Here is a 14,530-nt window from a genome sequence, read left to right on the forward strand (position 1 = left end):
ATCCTTGAGGATGGCAACATGAAGATACGTGTCCTTCAGGTCTATGGTCATCATGAACTGACCCTCATGGACCAAAGGAAGAATGGAACAAATGATTTCCATTTTGAAGGACAGTACTCTGAGAAACTTGTTGAGACACTTTAAGTCTAGCATGGGACGAAAAAATTCCCTCTTTTTTTAGGAACCACAAACAGAATGGGCTCCTAGGCCCTGTTCCCTTACTGGAACTATCACTCCCAGGGAGAAATTGTCCTGACCTGAGAAAACACAGAAAATCTGCCCCCCACACATGATCCGATCCCAGACCGGGGGCAACCCCTTCATGCTGACAGACTCAGCTGTGGGTTCTTTGATTGCTTCCCCTTGTTCCAAGACAGAGAGCTTCCAAGAAGACTTGGACTGTTCCTGCCTGGAAGAGGAAGAGTTTAGGTCTATTCTTCTTGTCTTGTGGTAGAAAAGACCTCTTTTCCACCGTAATATCAGAAAGTATTTCTGCCAGACCAGGCCCAAACAAGATCTTACCCTTGTAAGGGAACCCCAAAAGCTTGAACTTAGAGGCAACAACAACTGACCAAGCATTCAGCCACAACGCCCTGCGGGCTAGCAAAGCAAAGCCAGATATCTTGGCTCACAGTTTAATAACGTGCATGGAGGCATCAGAAATAAAGGAATTGGCTAGCTTGAGAGCCTTAATTCTGTCTTGGATCTCCTCCAAAGGAGCCTCTACCAAATTGAATCAGACAAGGCGTCACACCAATAAGATGCCGCACTTGACACAATGGCAATACAACCTACAGGTTGCCGTTTAAGACCTTGATGAATATACATCTTCTTCAAATAAGCCTCCAGCTTTTTTCTATATAAAGACCGGGAAAAAAGTATCCCTGGCTACACCTATTCTTGAGAAATAATCTGTTGCACGGTCTGGAACAGAAAACACTTCCCGAGTGGAAGGACATCAAAGTATTTATAAGTTAACTAGATTTCTTTAGGGTTGACAGCGACAGGAGAATCGGAGTCGTCCAAGAAGCCAAAACCTCCTTTAACAATACACAAAGGTGTTCAAGATTAAATCTTAAGGTTACTACTTCAGCGTCAGATGAAAGAATTATACTGTCCGAATCTGAGATTTCACCCTCAGAGGCTACCAACATATCCTCATCAGACTTATGAGGGAGGGCAACCTGTGTAGCAGTAGGCGGAACAGAAACCTTACTATCTGAATCTCTAATTTTCCTCTTGCGTTTTCCCTTAAACATAGGAAAAGCAGATAATGCCACATATATCCACAGAAGATATCTATGCAGCACAATCTACAGGCAAATATACGCCTCCAGACGACAGGAGACGCAGGGCACTGCATGTGACACCATTAAGGCTTGGGATATTTAAGGAGAAAACTGAAGGTATTGCCTGAGCAGCAGCATCCTAAGAGACATTGGGCTCAGTGGGTAGCAATCTATCTTAATATTTCAGAGTTGGCTTAATCATGCAGCACAGAATTGCATAAGCAGAACAATTTGAGCATCAGGACATAACAGGCCTAAAAAAAACACAGAATCATCAGTGTTCATAAAAAATGACAACATTTTTTAAATTATTTTTTTATTTAATATAATTAATTTTTTGGTATTGTCACTTTAAAAACTTGTGCAGCAGAAATACCTGAGGAAGATTTGCGTTACGATTGTCGCTAACTAGCTAACCAAACAAATAAAAAATTTAAAACGCAACACCCCACCTCTTTTTTTTTTTATTCAGAAAAACAAACGGCAGAGAACTTCCCTGCCGATCAACTGACTAATAAAATGTCAACAACAGGGAGGACGCCGCTCTGCTCAGAGAAGAAAGCAGAAGCAGGTCAAGTTGCTAGCTGAGGAGAAACAGCGCAGTTAGAAATACAAGCGTGCGTTTCTGAACCTAAGTTACTGTTAATTGCAGAGACAATAAACGCCTTAACAATGAGCCCATACAACCTAAAATGGCAAGTCAAGAGCCATTGCAGTTAGAAGCTATAACATACACTGTTAGCCCAAATGAAAATGTGCACACACTAAAAAGCAGAATGTGTGCCAAAAACAAGCAGTCTGCGTAGTTTGTTTCAACATATGATCCTGAATGTGTCAGCCCACAATGAAGTAAAAAGGGATATACTTTAAAATCCCAATAAAGAACAAAATTTATGCTTACCTGATAAATGTATTTATTTTTAAACACGGTGAGTCCACGGAATCATCAATTACTGTTGGAAATAGAACTCCTGGCCAGCAGGAGGAGGCAAAGAGCACCACAGCGAAGCTGTTGAGTATCAATTCCCTTGAATGCTTACACTTAGAAGGGGGAGGGCATGGCCGCCAACACTTTGGAAACAGTAGGGCGAACAAATACCTTCAAACCAGGAGAAAAATTGAGCGAACAATCCTGGGATAGATGCAAATGACCTTGTAAAGGAATATTAATAGTGCTGTGACTATAAGAGGACAGCAAAAACATGATAGCACACACTTAGTTTTGGGGGTAAACGGTGTGAAGATCTCTCCTCTAAAGGAACAGCAAGTGGGAGTGGGCGCTGTCCCAGTTTGCTCCATGATAGACATGATAAAGTAGTATTATTTAACCCTATAACCAAGGGTAAAAATAAACCCTTAAAATCTCTGGCAAAACTGAGCTTAAACACAAACAAATGTGTAGTACCGTAAAAGAAAAATGTGCAGAGCAGGTACATATGAACTAATGTGTAATAATGTATCAGCAAGTAATGAAATGCGCTGATCTGACAGACTAAATAATGCAGCAACTTTATATATTAACGTTATGAGTATAGACTCTTGATATAGAAAGGGATCTCACAATAACACAACTAATAAATGTGAAGGTGCTTTAATTCTACTCACTGTCATTATACTACTGCAACCCCTCTGTCCTATTCCCGGCTCTCTGAGGTGGATAATGGGTCTCACATTCGTTTGAATGTGTACCCCTTTCTACAGTGATAATGAAGCACTTCAGTCTAGTTTATTCCCTCCACAAGTGAAGGAGAAAATTTGATGTAAACAGTGGGAGGGATACTATTGGTTTGTGGAATAGAGTTTAATCCCACGTGTGATGGCTCATGGACTCTCAGGACCTTATGAAAGAAACAGAACCCCTGATTTCAGTGATCAACTGAAAAAATTGAAACGCTTTACAGCAAAAAATTTGCCCCACTCACTTGATGTTGTCTTCTTGTTCAGCAAATTCTTCATCATTGAATCCAAACTGATCCACAAAGTTAGCAGTCATCTGCTGGATCTGGTAATCTGCAAAAGCCTGAAAAAAAGCAAATAAAGTACTCAGTGCCAAGCACTGTCTTATCACAGGTAACGGATAATGCGCCTCCTAAGAACCATCTGTGACTCCTAAAGTGGACCTGCAGCAATGCCAATAATCCGCTTCCCAGGAACCTACTGCAATGCTCAACACCAAGAACAGCAGTGACCAGCACAAAGTGTTCCTAGTTGTACCTTTTGCTATACACCTTATGACTATCATTTTGCAATCTAAGAACCTAGTGCTGATCTGCAAATTGTCCCTCTCTCACTACTTCTGAGCGATGAACCTACCACCGTTCATAGCAAGCCTACCACTAACTATTGTCCTTTAAAATGCCCCTCACATCAGCTAAAACCAACACATCCTCATGCTAAGTGATTCTCTGAAGAACCAGAAGCTTTCTATATAAAAATCAAAACCAGAAAATAACACACAACATGAACTGTCACCTGCTGCACGGACATCTCATTAGGGAACGCACTTTCAAGATCTTCATCCTCGCTGGATGAGTGCAGGTGATGGGGGCTCACCTAGAAATAAAATATGAGAGAGGACAGAGATGGGAACCATGGAGCGAATACAGTATGTTGTGCAGAAAGGTAAGAGAATAATGGATGTAAACAGGTGTAAAACATCTGGGAGATAGGGGACGAATTAATGGGGAATACTGGTGTGAACTAGTTTCATGTTTTTCTTTTCTACAATTTGTATAAAAATACTTGGGACGAACTGGAGATTAAAACCATTAAGCAGCCCTAATAGGTAGGTGGTGCTGAACGATAACAGTGAGCCGTGTATACCAAAGAGGTCAGTCTTCTTACCAGGTCAACAGTGTTCCTGCGGTTTGTCTCAGTCAAAGTCTCCTCTACAAAGCTCTCCCATCTCCCTCTACAGTCTTCAGGCAGCTCTGCAAGGAAACCACAGATATGATGAAAATAATGGTATCTTTAGAAAGACCATTTAAGGACGAGAAAAACGGTATATAAATATGCGTAGGTACAGTAAATGAGTAAGAGAAAAATTACAGCTAAACACAAACACCGCAGAAATATAAAAATAGCCCTGGTCCTTAACAGTAAAAAAAGTGAAAAAACTAATTATGCTTACCAGATAATTTCATTTCCTTCTGTATAGGGAGAGTCCACAGCTTAATTCCTTACTGTTGGGAAATACAGAACCTGGCCACCAGGAGGAGGCAAAGAAACCCAAGCCAAAGGCTTGAATACCTCCCCCACTTCCTCATAATCCCAGTCATTCTGCCAAAGGAACATGGAACAGTAAAAGAAGTATCAGGGTATAAAAGGGGCCAGAAGAAAAAACAAAATATATGCTTACCTGATGAATTTATTTCTCTTGTGGTGTATCCAGTCCACGGATCATCCATTACTTGTGGGATATTCTCCTTCCCAACAAGAAGCTGCAAGAGGATCACCCACAGCAGAGCTGTCTATATAGCTCCTCCTCCAACTGCCACTACCAGTCATTCGACCGAAGACAAGCAAGAGAAAGGAGAAACTATAGGGTGCAGTGGTGACTGTAGTTTAAAAATAAAACACACCTGCCTTAAAATGACAGGGCGGGCCGTGGACTGGATACACCACAAGAGAAAGAAATTTATCAGGTAAGCATAAATTTTGTTTTCTCTTGTAAGGTGTATCCAGTCCACGGATCATCCATTACTTGTGGGATACCAATATTTATCCAATCTACACAATTTCTCTGGCACTATAATGATGTCAGTCATCCAGAGTAGCTAAGACCTCCCTGAGCAACACGCGGAGGTGTTCAAGCTTAAATTTAAATGTTGACATATCAGAATCAGGTTGAAGCATCTTCCCTGAGTCAGAAAAATAACCCACAGAAAGAAGCTCTCCTGCCTCAGCTTCTGCATATTGTGAGGGGATATCAGACATAGCTACTAAAGCGTCAGAGTGCTCTGTATTTTTTCTAGCCCCAGAGCTGTCTCGCTTTCCTTGTAACCCTGGTAGTTTGGACAATACCGCTGTAAGGGTATGATCCATAACTGCCGCCATGTCTTGTAAAGTAAACGCAATGGGCGCGCTAGATGTACTTGGCGCCTCTTGAGCGGGAGTCAAAGGTTCTGACGCGTGGGGCGAGTTAGTCGGCATAACTGCCCCCTTGTCAGTTCCCTCTGGTGATAAATCTTTTAAAGACAGAATATGATCTGTATAACAAAGTAAAATCAGTACATTTGGTACACATTCTAAGAGGGGGTTCCACAATGGCTTCTAAACATAATGAACAAGGAGTTTCCTCTATGTCAGACATGTTTAAGCATAAACATGTCTGATAAGCATAAATTATGTTTTCCTTTTTAATATAAGGAGAGTCCACAGCTTTATTCCTTACTTTGGGGAACTTATACCCAAGCTCTAGAGGACCATAATCTCAGGGCACTAAAAACCTTTCTCCTGAAGGCTGCTTCAGCTGAATCAAAACACATACATTTATGCTTACCTGATAAATGTCTTTCTTTACCGATATGGTGAGTCCACGGAATCATCAATTACTAGTGGGAATATCACTCCTGGCCAGCAGGAGGCGGCAAATAGCAGTACAGCAAAGCTGCTATATATGTCACTTCCCTTATCCATAATCCCCAGTCATTCGGCTGAAGGAAAAAGATAACACAGAAGTGTAGAGGTGCCTGAGGTTTTAGAAAAAAATAACTGTCTTACATAAAGGATGGGCCGTGGACTCACCATATCCAGAAATAAATAAATCAGGTAAGCATAAATTATGTTTTCTTTCCTAAGATATGGTGAGTCCACAGAATCATCAATTACAAGTGGGAATCAATACCCAAGCTAGGACGAAACAGATAAGGGATGGACACAACAGGTAACCTAAACAGAAGGCACCACTGCCTGAACAACCCTTCTCCCAAAAGAAGCCGCAGCCGAGGCAAAAGTATCACATTTTTAAAAATTTTGCAAAAGTATGCAAAGAGGACAAAGTTGCAGCCTTGCAAATCTGTTCCACAGAAGATTCATTTTTAAATGCCCAGGAAGAAGAAAAAGCCCTCGTTGAACGAGCAGTGATTCTCTCAGGAGGTTGCTGTCCAGAATTTTCATAGGCCAAACGAATAATACTCCTTGGCGAAAGAAGTAGCCATAGCTTTCTGACCCTTGCGCTTCCCAGAAAAACAAACAAACAAAGCAGAAAACTGACAAAAGTCCTTAGTCGCCTGAAGATAAAACTTCAAAGCACGCACAACATCTAGGTTGTGAAGCAAACGCTCCTTAGGAGAAGGATTAGGACACAAAGAAGGAACCACGATCTCCTGATTAATATTCTTGTTTGAAACAACCTTAGGAAGGAAATCTAATTTAGTACGTAGAACCACCTTATCAGAATGAAAAATAAGATACAGAGAATCAAACTGCAGAGCCGAGAGTTCCGAAACTCTCCGAGCAGAAGAAATAAGAAACAAAACCTTCCAAGATAACATCTTAATATCTAAGGAATGCATAGGTTCAAACGGAGCTCGCTGTAAAACTCTAAGAACAAGGTTAAGACAGCAGGGAGGAGTAACAGGCTTAAACAAAAACAGGCCTGATCCTAACCAAGGCCTGACAAAAAGATTGCATGTCTGGTGCATCCGCCAAACACTTATGCAATAAAATAGACAACGCAAAAATCTGACCTTTCAGAGTACTAGCTGACAAACCCTTCTCCAGACCCTCCTGGAGAAAAGACAAAATCCTTGGAATCCAAACTCTACTCCAAGAGTAGCCTCACACCAATACAAATATTTACGCCAAATCTTATAGTAAATCTCTCTTGTCACAGGCTTACGAGCCTGAATGATTGTCTCAATGAAAGACTCTGAAAACCCACACAAAAATAAAGCGTTCAATCTCCAAAGCAGTCAACTTCAGAGAAACGAGATTTGGATAAAGAAAAAGGACCCTGAAGTAGAAGGTCCTTCCTCAGAGGGAGTCTCCGCGGAGGAAGAGACATTTCCACTAGATCTGCATACCAGATCCTGCGAGGCCACGCCAGTGCTATGAGAATCACCGACGCCCTCTCTTGCTTGATCCGAGCAATGACTCTTGGCAGGAGAGCGAACGGAGGAAATATGTAAGCTAGGCTGAAATTCCAAGGGACCACCAGAGCATCCATCAAGAAAGCCTGTGGATCCCTTGACCTCGAGCCGTACCTCAGAAGCTTGGTATTCTGCTGAGAAACCATAAGATCCAGTTCTGTCTGCCCCCAATTGAGGATTAAACTGGAAAATACTTCCGGATGGAGTTCACACTCCCCCGGGTGAAAGGTCTGTCGGCTCAGAAAATCCGGCTCCCAATTGTCCACTCCTGGGATGTGGATCACAGAAAGACAACAGTTGTGAGACTCAGCCAACTAGATTATCCGGGCCACCTCTGTCATGGCTAAGGAACTTCGAGTTCTCCCCTGGTGGTTGATGTACGCCACTGATGTTATGTTGTCCGACTGGAACCTGATAAACCGGGCTAAGGCTAACTGAGGCCAGGCAAGTAGAGCTCTCAGTTTTAGTATGTTTATAGGGAGAACCAACTCCTCCCGAGTCCAAAGACCCTGTGTCTTCAATAACCCCCAAACTGCTCCCCAACCTAGAAGGCTGGCATCTGTGGTCACGATTACCCAGGAAGGTCTGCAAAAGCAAGTTCCCTAGGAGAGGTGTTCCTGAGACAACCACCAAAGAAGAGAGTCCCTTCTTGCCTGATCCAGAACTATTTGCGGAGACAGATCCACATAGTCCCCTTTCCATTGCCTTAACATGCATAACTGATGAGGTCTGAGATGGAACCGAGCAAATGGAATGATGTCCATGGAAGCTACCATCAGACCAATTATCTCCATACATAGAGCCACTGAGGGCCGAGGAGAGAACTGAAGGACAAGACAAGAGCCTAAGATCTATGTTTTTCTGACCTCTGTCAGAAATATTTTCATTAGTTGGGAGTCTATTATGATCCCTAAAAACACTACTCTTGTGGCTGGAATCAGAACTTTACCCAGATTCACCTTCCAACCATGGGAGCGAAGAAAAGACAACAAGATCTCCGTATGAGAATTTGCTTGTTGAAAAGACAGTGCCTGAACCAGAATGTCGTCTAGATAAGGTGCTACTGCGATGGCCCGAGACCGGATCACAGCCAAAAGAGCCCCCAGGACCTTTGAGAACATTCTGGGAGCTGTGGCAAGGCCGAATGGAAGAGACACAAACTGAAAATGATTGTCTAAGAAAGCAAACCTTCGAAACTTGTGATGATCCCGGTGAATGGGAACATGAAGGTACGCATCCTTTAAGTCTATGGTTGTCAAACTGACCCTCTTGAACCAAAGGAGGAGGAGGGAAATGAATATTATCCATCTTGAAGGACGGTATTCTGAGGAACTTGTTTAAACACTTTAGTTTAAAAAAAAAAAGGTCTGAAAAACCCCCCTTTCTTGGTAACCACAAACAGATTTGAATAAAATCCCAGACCCTGTTCCTGCGGAGGAACTGGAACTATAACTCCCAGGGCAAAAAGATCCTTGATACAATTTAAGAATGCCTCTCTCTTTATCTGGTCTAAAGATAATCTTGAGAGAAGAAACCTGCCTCTTGAAGGAAACGTCTTGATTTCTATCTTGTACCCCTGAGATGCAATTTCCACAGCCCACAGGTCTGGGACATCTCGTATCCAAACCTGAGCAAATTGAGAAAGCGTGCCCACTACTAGATCCGTTCCTGGATCGGGGGCCGTCCCTTCATGCTGACTTGGAGTCAGCCGCAGGTTTCCCCTTGTTCCAAGACTGACCAGAGTTCCAGGAAGACTTGGATAGTTCCTGCTTGGAAGAGGAAGCGGAGGGTTTACCTCTAAAGTTAAATTTCCTTGAAGCCCTTTCTGCTTATTCTTTTTATCCTGAGGAAGAAAAGATACATTTCCTCCTGTGATATGAAATAATTTCAGCCAAACCAGGCAAAAACAAGGTCTTACCCTTGTTGGGAATAGCTAATAACTTAGACTTAGAAGAAACATCCGCAGACCAGGATTTTATCCAAAGGGCTCTGCAAGCTAGAACCGCAAAACCAGACATTTTTGCTTCCAGTTTAATGATCTGTTAGGAAGCATCCGTAATAAAGGGATTGGCTAATTTAAGAACCTTAATCCTGTCCTGGATCTCCTCAAGAGGAGTATCTGTCTGAATAGAATCAGACAAGGCATCAAACCAGTAAGCTGCAGCGCTGGCAACAGTAGCAATACACACCGCAGGCTGCCATTGAAGACCTTGGTGAACATACACTTTCTTTAATAATGCCTCAAACCTCTTATCCATTAGATCCTTAAAGGAACACCTTTCCTCAATGGGAATAGTGGTCCCCATAGCCAAAGTGGAAATAGCTCCTTCCACCTTAGGAACCGCTTGCCAAGATTCTTTAATAGAGTCAGCTATAGGAAACACTTCCTTAAAAATAGGAGATGGAGAAAAAAAAATAACAGGTCTCTCCCACTCCCGTATAATAATCTCAGAAGCACAGTCTGGAACAGGAAATACCTCCACTGCAGAGGGAACATCAAAATACTTGTTCAGCTTACTAGACTTCTTAGGGTTAACAACGATAGTAGTATCTGAGTCATCCAAGGTAGCCAAAACCTCCTTAAGTAACAAATGGAGGTGTTCCAACTTAAATCTGAAGGACACAACGTCAGCATCAACAGAAGGAATTATACTGCCTGAATCCGAGATTTCACCCTCAGATGCACCCAAAGAATCTTCATCCTCAGACTTCTGAGAGGAAATTCTTTGATTAGCCACTTCGTATCAGAAGCCTTCGTTACTGTTTCTTTAAATTTACTTTTGCGTTTTCCTTGCAGCATGGGAAAAGCAGACAACACCTCAGATACCGCAGAGGATACCACCTGGGCAGCAACATCTTGCAAAGTAACCCCAGACGGAGCATGAAAGAAAATGCAGGGCACTGCATGTGCAGATGAATAGGATTGAGACGCTTGAGGAGACAGCTGCGGCACATCTGAAACAGAAGGCTCATGAACAACATCTGCCTTAGCTAATGATGGCTCAGGGTCAAAAAGTCTAATTTCTTACCAAAAAGGTACTGGGGGTTCCAACTGGGCATCAAAAGATAAGCTACAGGTAACATCCTGCACAGCCTCTTGATTAATAATACAAAAAAAAAGAAGAAGCAAATAAAAAATCTAACTTTTTTTTAAACATATATATATATATATATATATATATATATATATATATATATATATATATATATATATATATATATATATATATATATATATATATATATATATATATATATATATATATCTTTTAAAAAAGGATATAATACAGAAAAAAAAAAACGGTTCATAAATAAATGTTCCTTTTAAATTTACCAAATCAAGAAAAACATACCCCAGGCAACACTCTACACCTCAGCAGAATTACTGAGACGCCAAACCTGTCCTGCAACCCGCAGTAAACTGAGGGAAAAAAACATCTTGTTTACAATCCGGATTCCAGAGAAGCAAAAACAGCAAGAAGCCTTCTAAAACAGCAGAGCCATCTGAAATATGCGCACCTCACTCTACAGGAAGTGAAGAAAAAGAGCCAAAAAAAGCTCCGACATCAAAGAATCAGAACCTTCCTAAAAGGGGCGGTCCTACAGCTGACAAAATATTTTTTTAAAAAAACAACTTTATTGAAAACATGCTTAAAAACAAACAATAAGCTGGGGGCGTGTCTGGGCGGCGACCCTAGCAGGTTGCAATATCCAAGACTGGTATTGAGATTCTGCTAATCCGCCAGTTATCTGCGGAATTTGACAGCATTAACAGTTCTAAAGCATATATTCGGATGTATTATCCCAAGCTGAAGAGATTGATATTTATATTTGCTGTCTGCATGACCATCCAGCCTGGATCCGGACCGTTGGGGCTCCAGGAGGCAGCCTAACTGCAGAGTCACTAACACACACCCCCACCCCCGGTAATCCGGGAAGTGCAGCTCAGTTATGGCTGCAGATCAGGAGGAAATCTACCTACTTATACAAGCTTACTCGCAAGAATTTGAGCTTCAGATGACTGCCAGATTTGAGAAAATCACATCCCATCTTGAGGCTACAGTGACATTGTGCAAAAAGGGAGAAAAGTGGTGACAACATTTCAATTAAACAGAAACCACTGCTATCCTTTCCTACCAAAAAGACACTCTGAGTCCTTGGCGATACTACTCTGCTGAACAGCAGTAGAGGATCCTCTAGTCCAAGTTGTGCCCCTGACTGTGGGGATGCGGCTGGCCCTGCATTAAGAGAACAACAGAGTTTGCCTATCCAGGGTGAAGTTTCAGGTAGAAGGCACATACAAACAGATAATGGGATCTATGACCAGCGAATCAATGTTTTACCATGTCCCAAATGTCCCCAGGAAAATAAGCTGTCAGCTGTGGGTGTTAATCTGGTCACTTGCATGTGTTATTACCCCTGTTGGATGGGAGGGAGCAAGGAGTGCGAAAATTTATTGCTAACTTGTGTCACACAGTGCAGAGGAATATATGTCAGATGTTTATGTCCGGTGCTGTTTTCTCTCTAAATGCTTGATAGCTGGTCATGCTTCAGTGACCCCTGTGAAGCTGACTTGGACTGGTGTTGGGTAAACTGTAATTGTGTTGTTAAATTCCTGAGGGAACTTTTACAAATTCCTTTGCTCACATAAATGAGGATCCTGGGATCTGATAGGCAATTTAACAAATGGGCAGTTCCTTTCAGTTAGTGGATTGAAGAATTTCACCCTTTAACAATGTCAGGTTAGCAGTATAACTGTAGTTATTCATGTATATTCAATATTCTCTGTATTGAACTTTATTTTTATCTATGTACTGTTTATTGTGGGGGATTATGGACTGTAAAAGTTCAATGTGAGTTGCATACAATAGCGTTTATAGCATTATGAGACTACAGGATCTAATTATATTTAATGTCTACCCTTAATACCCCTATGGATAGATAGCAGGAGGCCTCTTTATGAGAGATCAGAAGTGATCTAATTTAATGGTTAGTTTATGTTGCCTCATGGGAATTAGTATTGCCAGACACTCAGTACATGAGGTTGCTATTAAGTGGATAGTATAATTATGCTTAGAGGCAGCCTTTAGCCCTTCGTGCCTATATAAGGGAATATACAAACCCTGACATTTACCTCCTTTCCTGCTAATATTTAGTGTATAGTAACTAGACTACTATGGAAACAAAGTGTGCTCAGTTCAGAGAAAACTTTAAATCGTGTATATACTTAACTCTTAGGTGCCAACTTACATTTTCCTTCTGTTAGTTCATTATGAGCTTATTCATATTAGTTCTCCAAATTTACTAAGCCATAGTCTCTAAATTTTATGTTTTTTCTGAAGATATGGTAGTTATGACAATATTATCTGATTAGCTATTGTAATTATTTAAACCTCCTATGTTATGTAAATAGCTGCTTAAGGCCAAAGAGGCCTTTACATGGTTAGGAGGCCAGAATAAAGACTATTCTATTTAATCCCTCACATTGTGTACCTGGGTAACGTGAGGCCCAAGAGTGGCCTAGAATATCTTAGAGGGCAAAATAAGAAGTTTATTAGTTTGCACCTTAAATATCTTCCCAACTATCCCCAACTTATAAAAAGATATGTGTTGCATTGTGTAAATTTGAAGGGGTTTGTGTTACTGTAGTTATATGAACCTCCTTAGATTTGTAAGTAGCTCCCTACAGCTTTGGTGAAGCCTTTATACAGTTTTGAGGTTAGAATATGTAATATCTTGCATTAGGTGTATGTGCAACCTGAGGCTTATAGACATCTATAATATTTTGGAGGGCAAACTATGTATATCTTTCTTTACAGATGTTTAATTCCCATCTCTTCCCTCACATTTTGCTCATTCGAAACCCACAATTTGCTTATTCTTCCCCCCTCTCTGTACGTGTTGCAGACATATACCGACCCCCTGGCTCCGCAACTCAATTTCAAGATCACTTGGCTGTCTGGCTACTTTATTTCCTTTCTTCAGACACACCTGCCTTCATTATTGGCGACTTCAACATCCTTCTTGACAATCCCACTGCCTCATCTGCGAAACAACTTCTGCAACTCACTTCCTCTTTCGGTTTGTAACAATGAACTGATTCTCCCACTCACACAGATGATCACTCCCTTGACCTGATCTTTAGCTATCGATGTACTCTCTCAAACTTCACAAACTCCCCCTTTCCTCTTTCTGACCACTAACTCCTTACTTGCAACATATCATCCCTCCCTACAACTCTCCCTCCTACTCCTCACAAAAAAACTTCACAGAAGCATTATGTCATTAGATCAGCAATAGCTTGACAATTCCCTCAAACCTCTCCTCTCATCCTTTTTCTTTCCCTGAACTGACCATTCTGTCACTATAATTCCACCCTTACATCCGTCCATGACTATCTCATCCTCAGTCCTGGCATACTCCTCTGACACGATACCTACGCAGATGTTCCCGTACTGCTAAGCGGCACTGGAGAAAATCTCGGAGTTTAGCTGATTTTCTTCATTACAAATTCATCTTGAACTCCTACTATTCTGCCCTTAATCTCCAAAAGCAACACTACTTCTCTACTCTTATCTCTAATCTGTCTTCAAACCCAAAACGTCTGTTCTCCACTTTCAATACTCTTCTCCACCCTCCCCACCTCCTAATACAACTTCTCTGTTAGCTCAAGACTTTGCCAACCACTTCAATAACAAAATCAACTCCATCAGAAATGAAATCAGCTCTCAACATAATTCCATTCTCTTCCCCCCCTCAAATGCTCTCAATCAACCACAACCCACATAACCTTAAACTTTGCTCATTCTCCCCTTTTAATGAGTAAGAAGTATCGGCACTTATACTGCGCTCTCACCTCACTACCTGTCCCCTTGACCCTATCCCCTCACAGCTACTCCCCTCCCTCTCTGCCACCCGTACCCCTATACCCACACACATTTTCAACCTCTCCCTCAGCACCGGTATATTATCTCATCTCTGAAACATGCACTAGTCACACCTATCCTCAAAAAACCTCCCCTTGATCTTACCCTATTCTAAATTACCAAGTAACCAGCTCTTTTACCAGCCCTTAAAAGGGCTTCTTGCAGGGCATTGCCCCAAAGTAATCAGCTCTTTTACCTGTAAAAAAAAAAAATACAACCCCCC

The 14,530-nt window shown here is 41.6% G+C and overlaps 1 protein-coding gene across 1 annotated transcript in view; it reads right to left on the minus strand.

Moving 5' to 3' along the window:
• Positions 1-14,530, minus strand: part of PPP6R2 (protein phosphatase 6 regulatory subunit 2) — a gene marked incomplete in the record, with an annotated part of 934,057 nt that overhangs the window by 456,924 nt on the left and 462,603 nt on the right. The window contains 3 exon segments of the mRNA XM_053716315.1: positions 3,212-3,309; positions 3,762-3,842; positions 4,134-4,219. Coding sequence (XP_053572290.1) covers positions 3,212-3,309; positions 3,762-3,842; positions 4,134-4,219 — 265 coding nt within the window.

This window comes from Bombina bombina, chromosome 6 (assembly GCF_027579735.1).
Source record: "Bombina bombina isolate aBomBom1 chromosome 6, aBomBom1.pri, whole genome shotgun sequence".
Taxonomy (NCBI): Eukaryota; Metazoa; Chordata; class Amphibia; order Anura; family Bombinatoridae; genus Bombina; species Bombina bombina.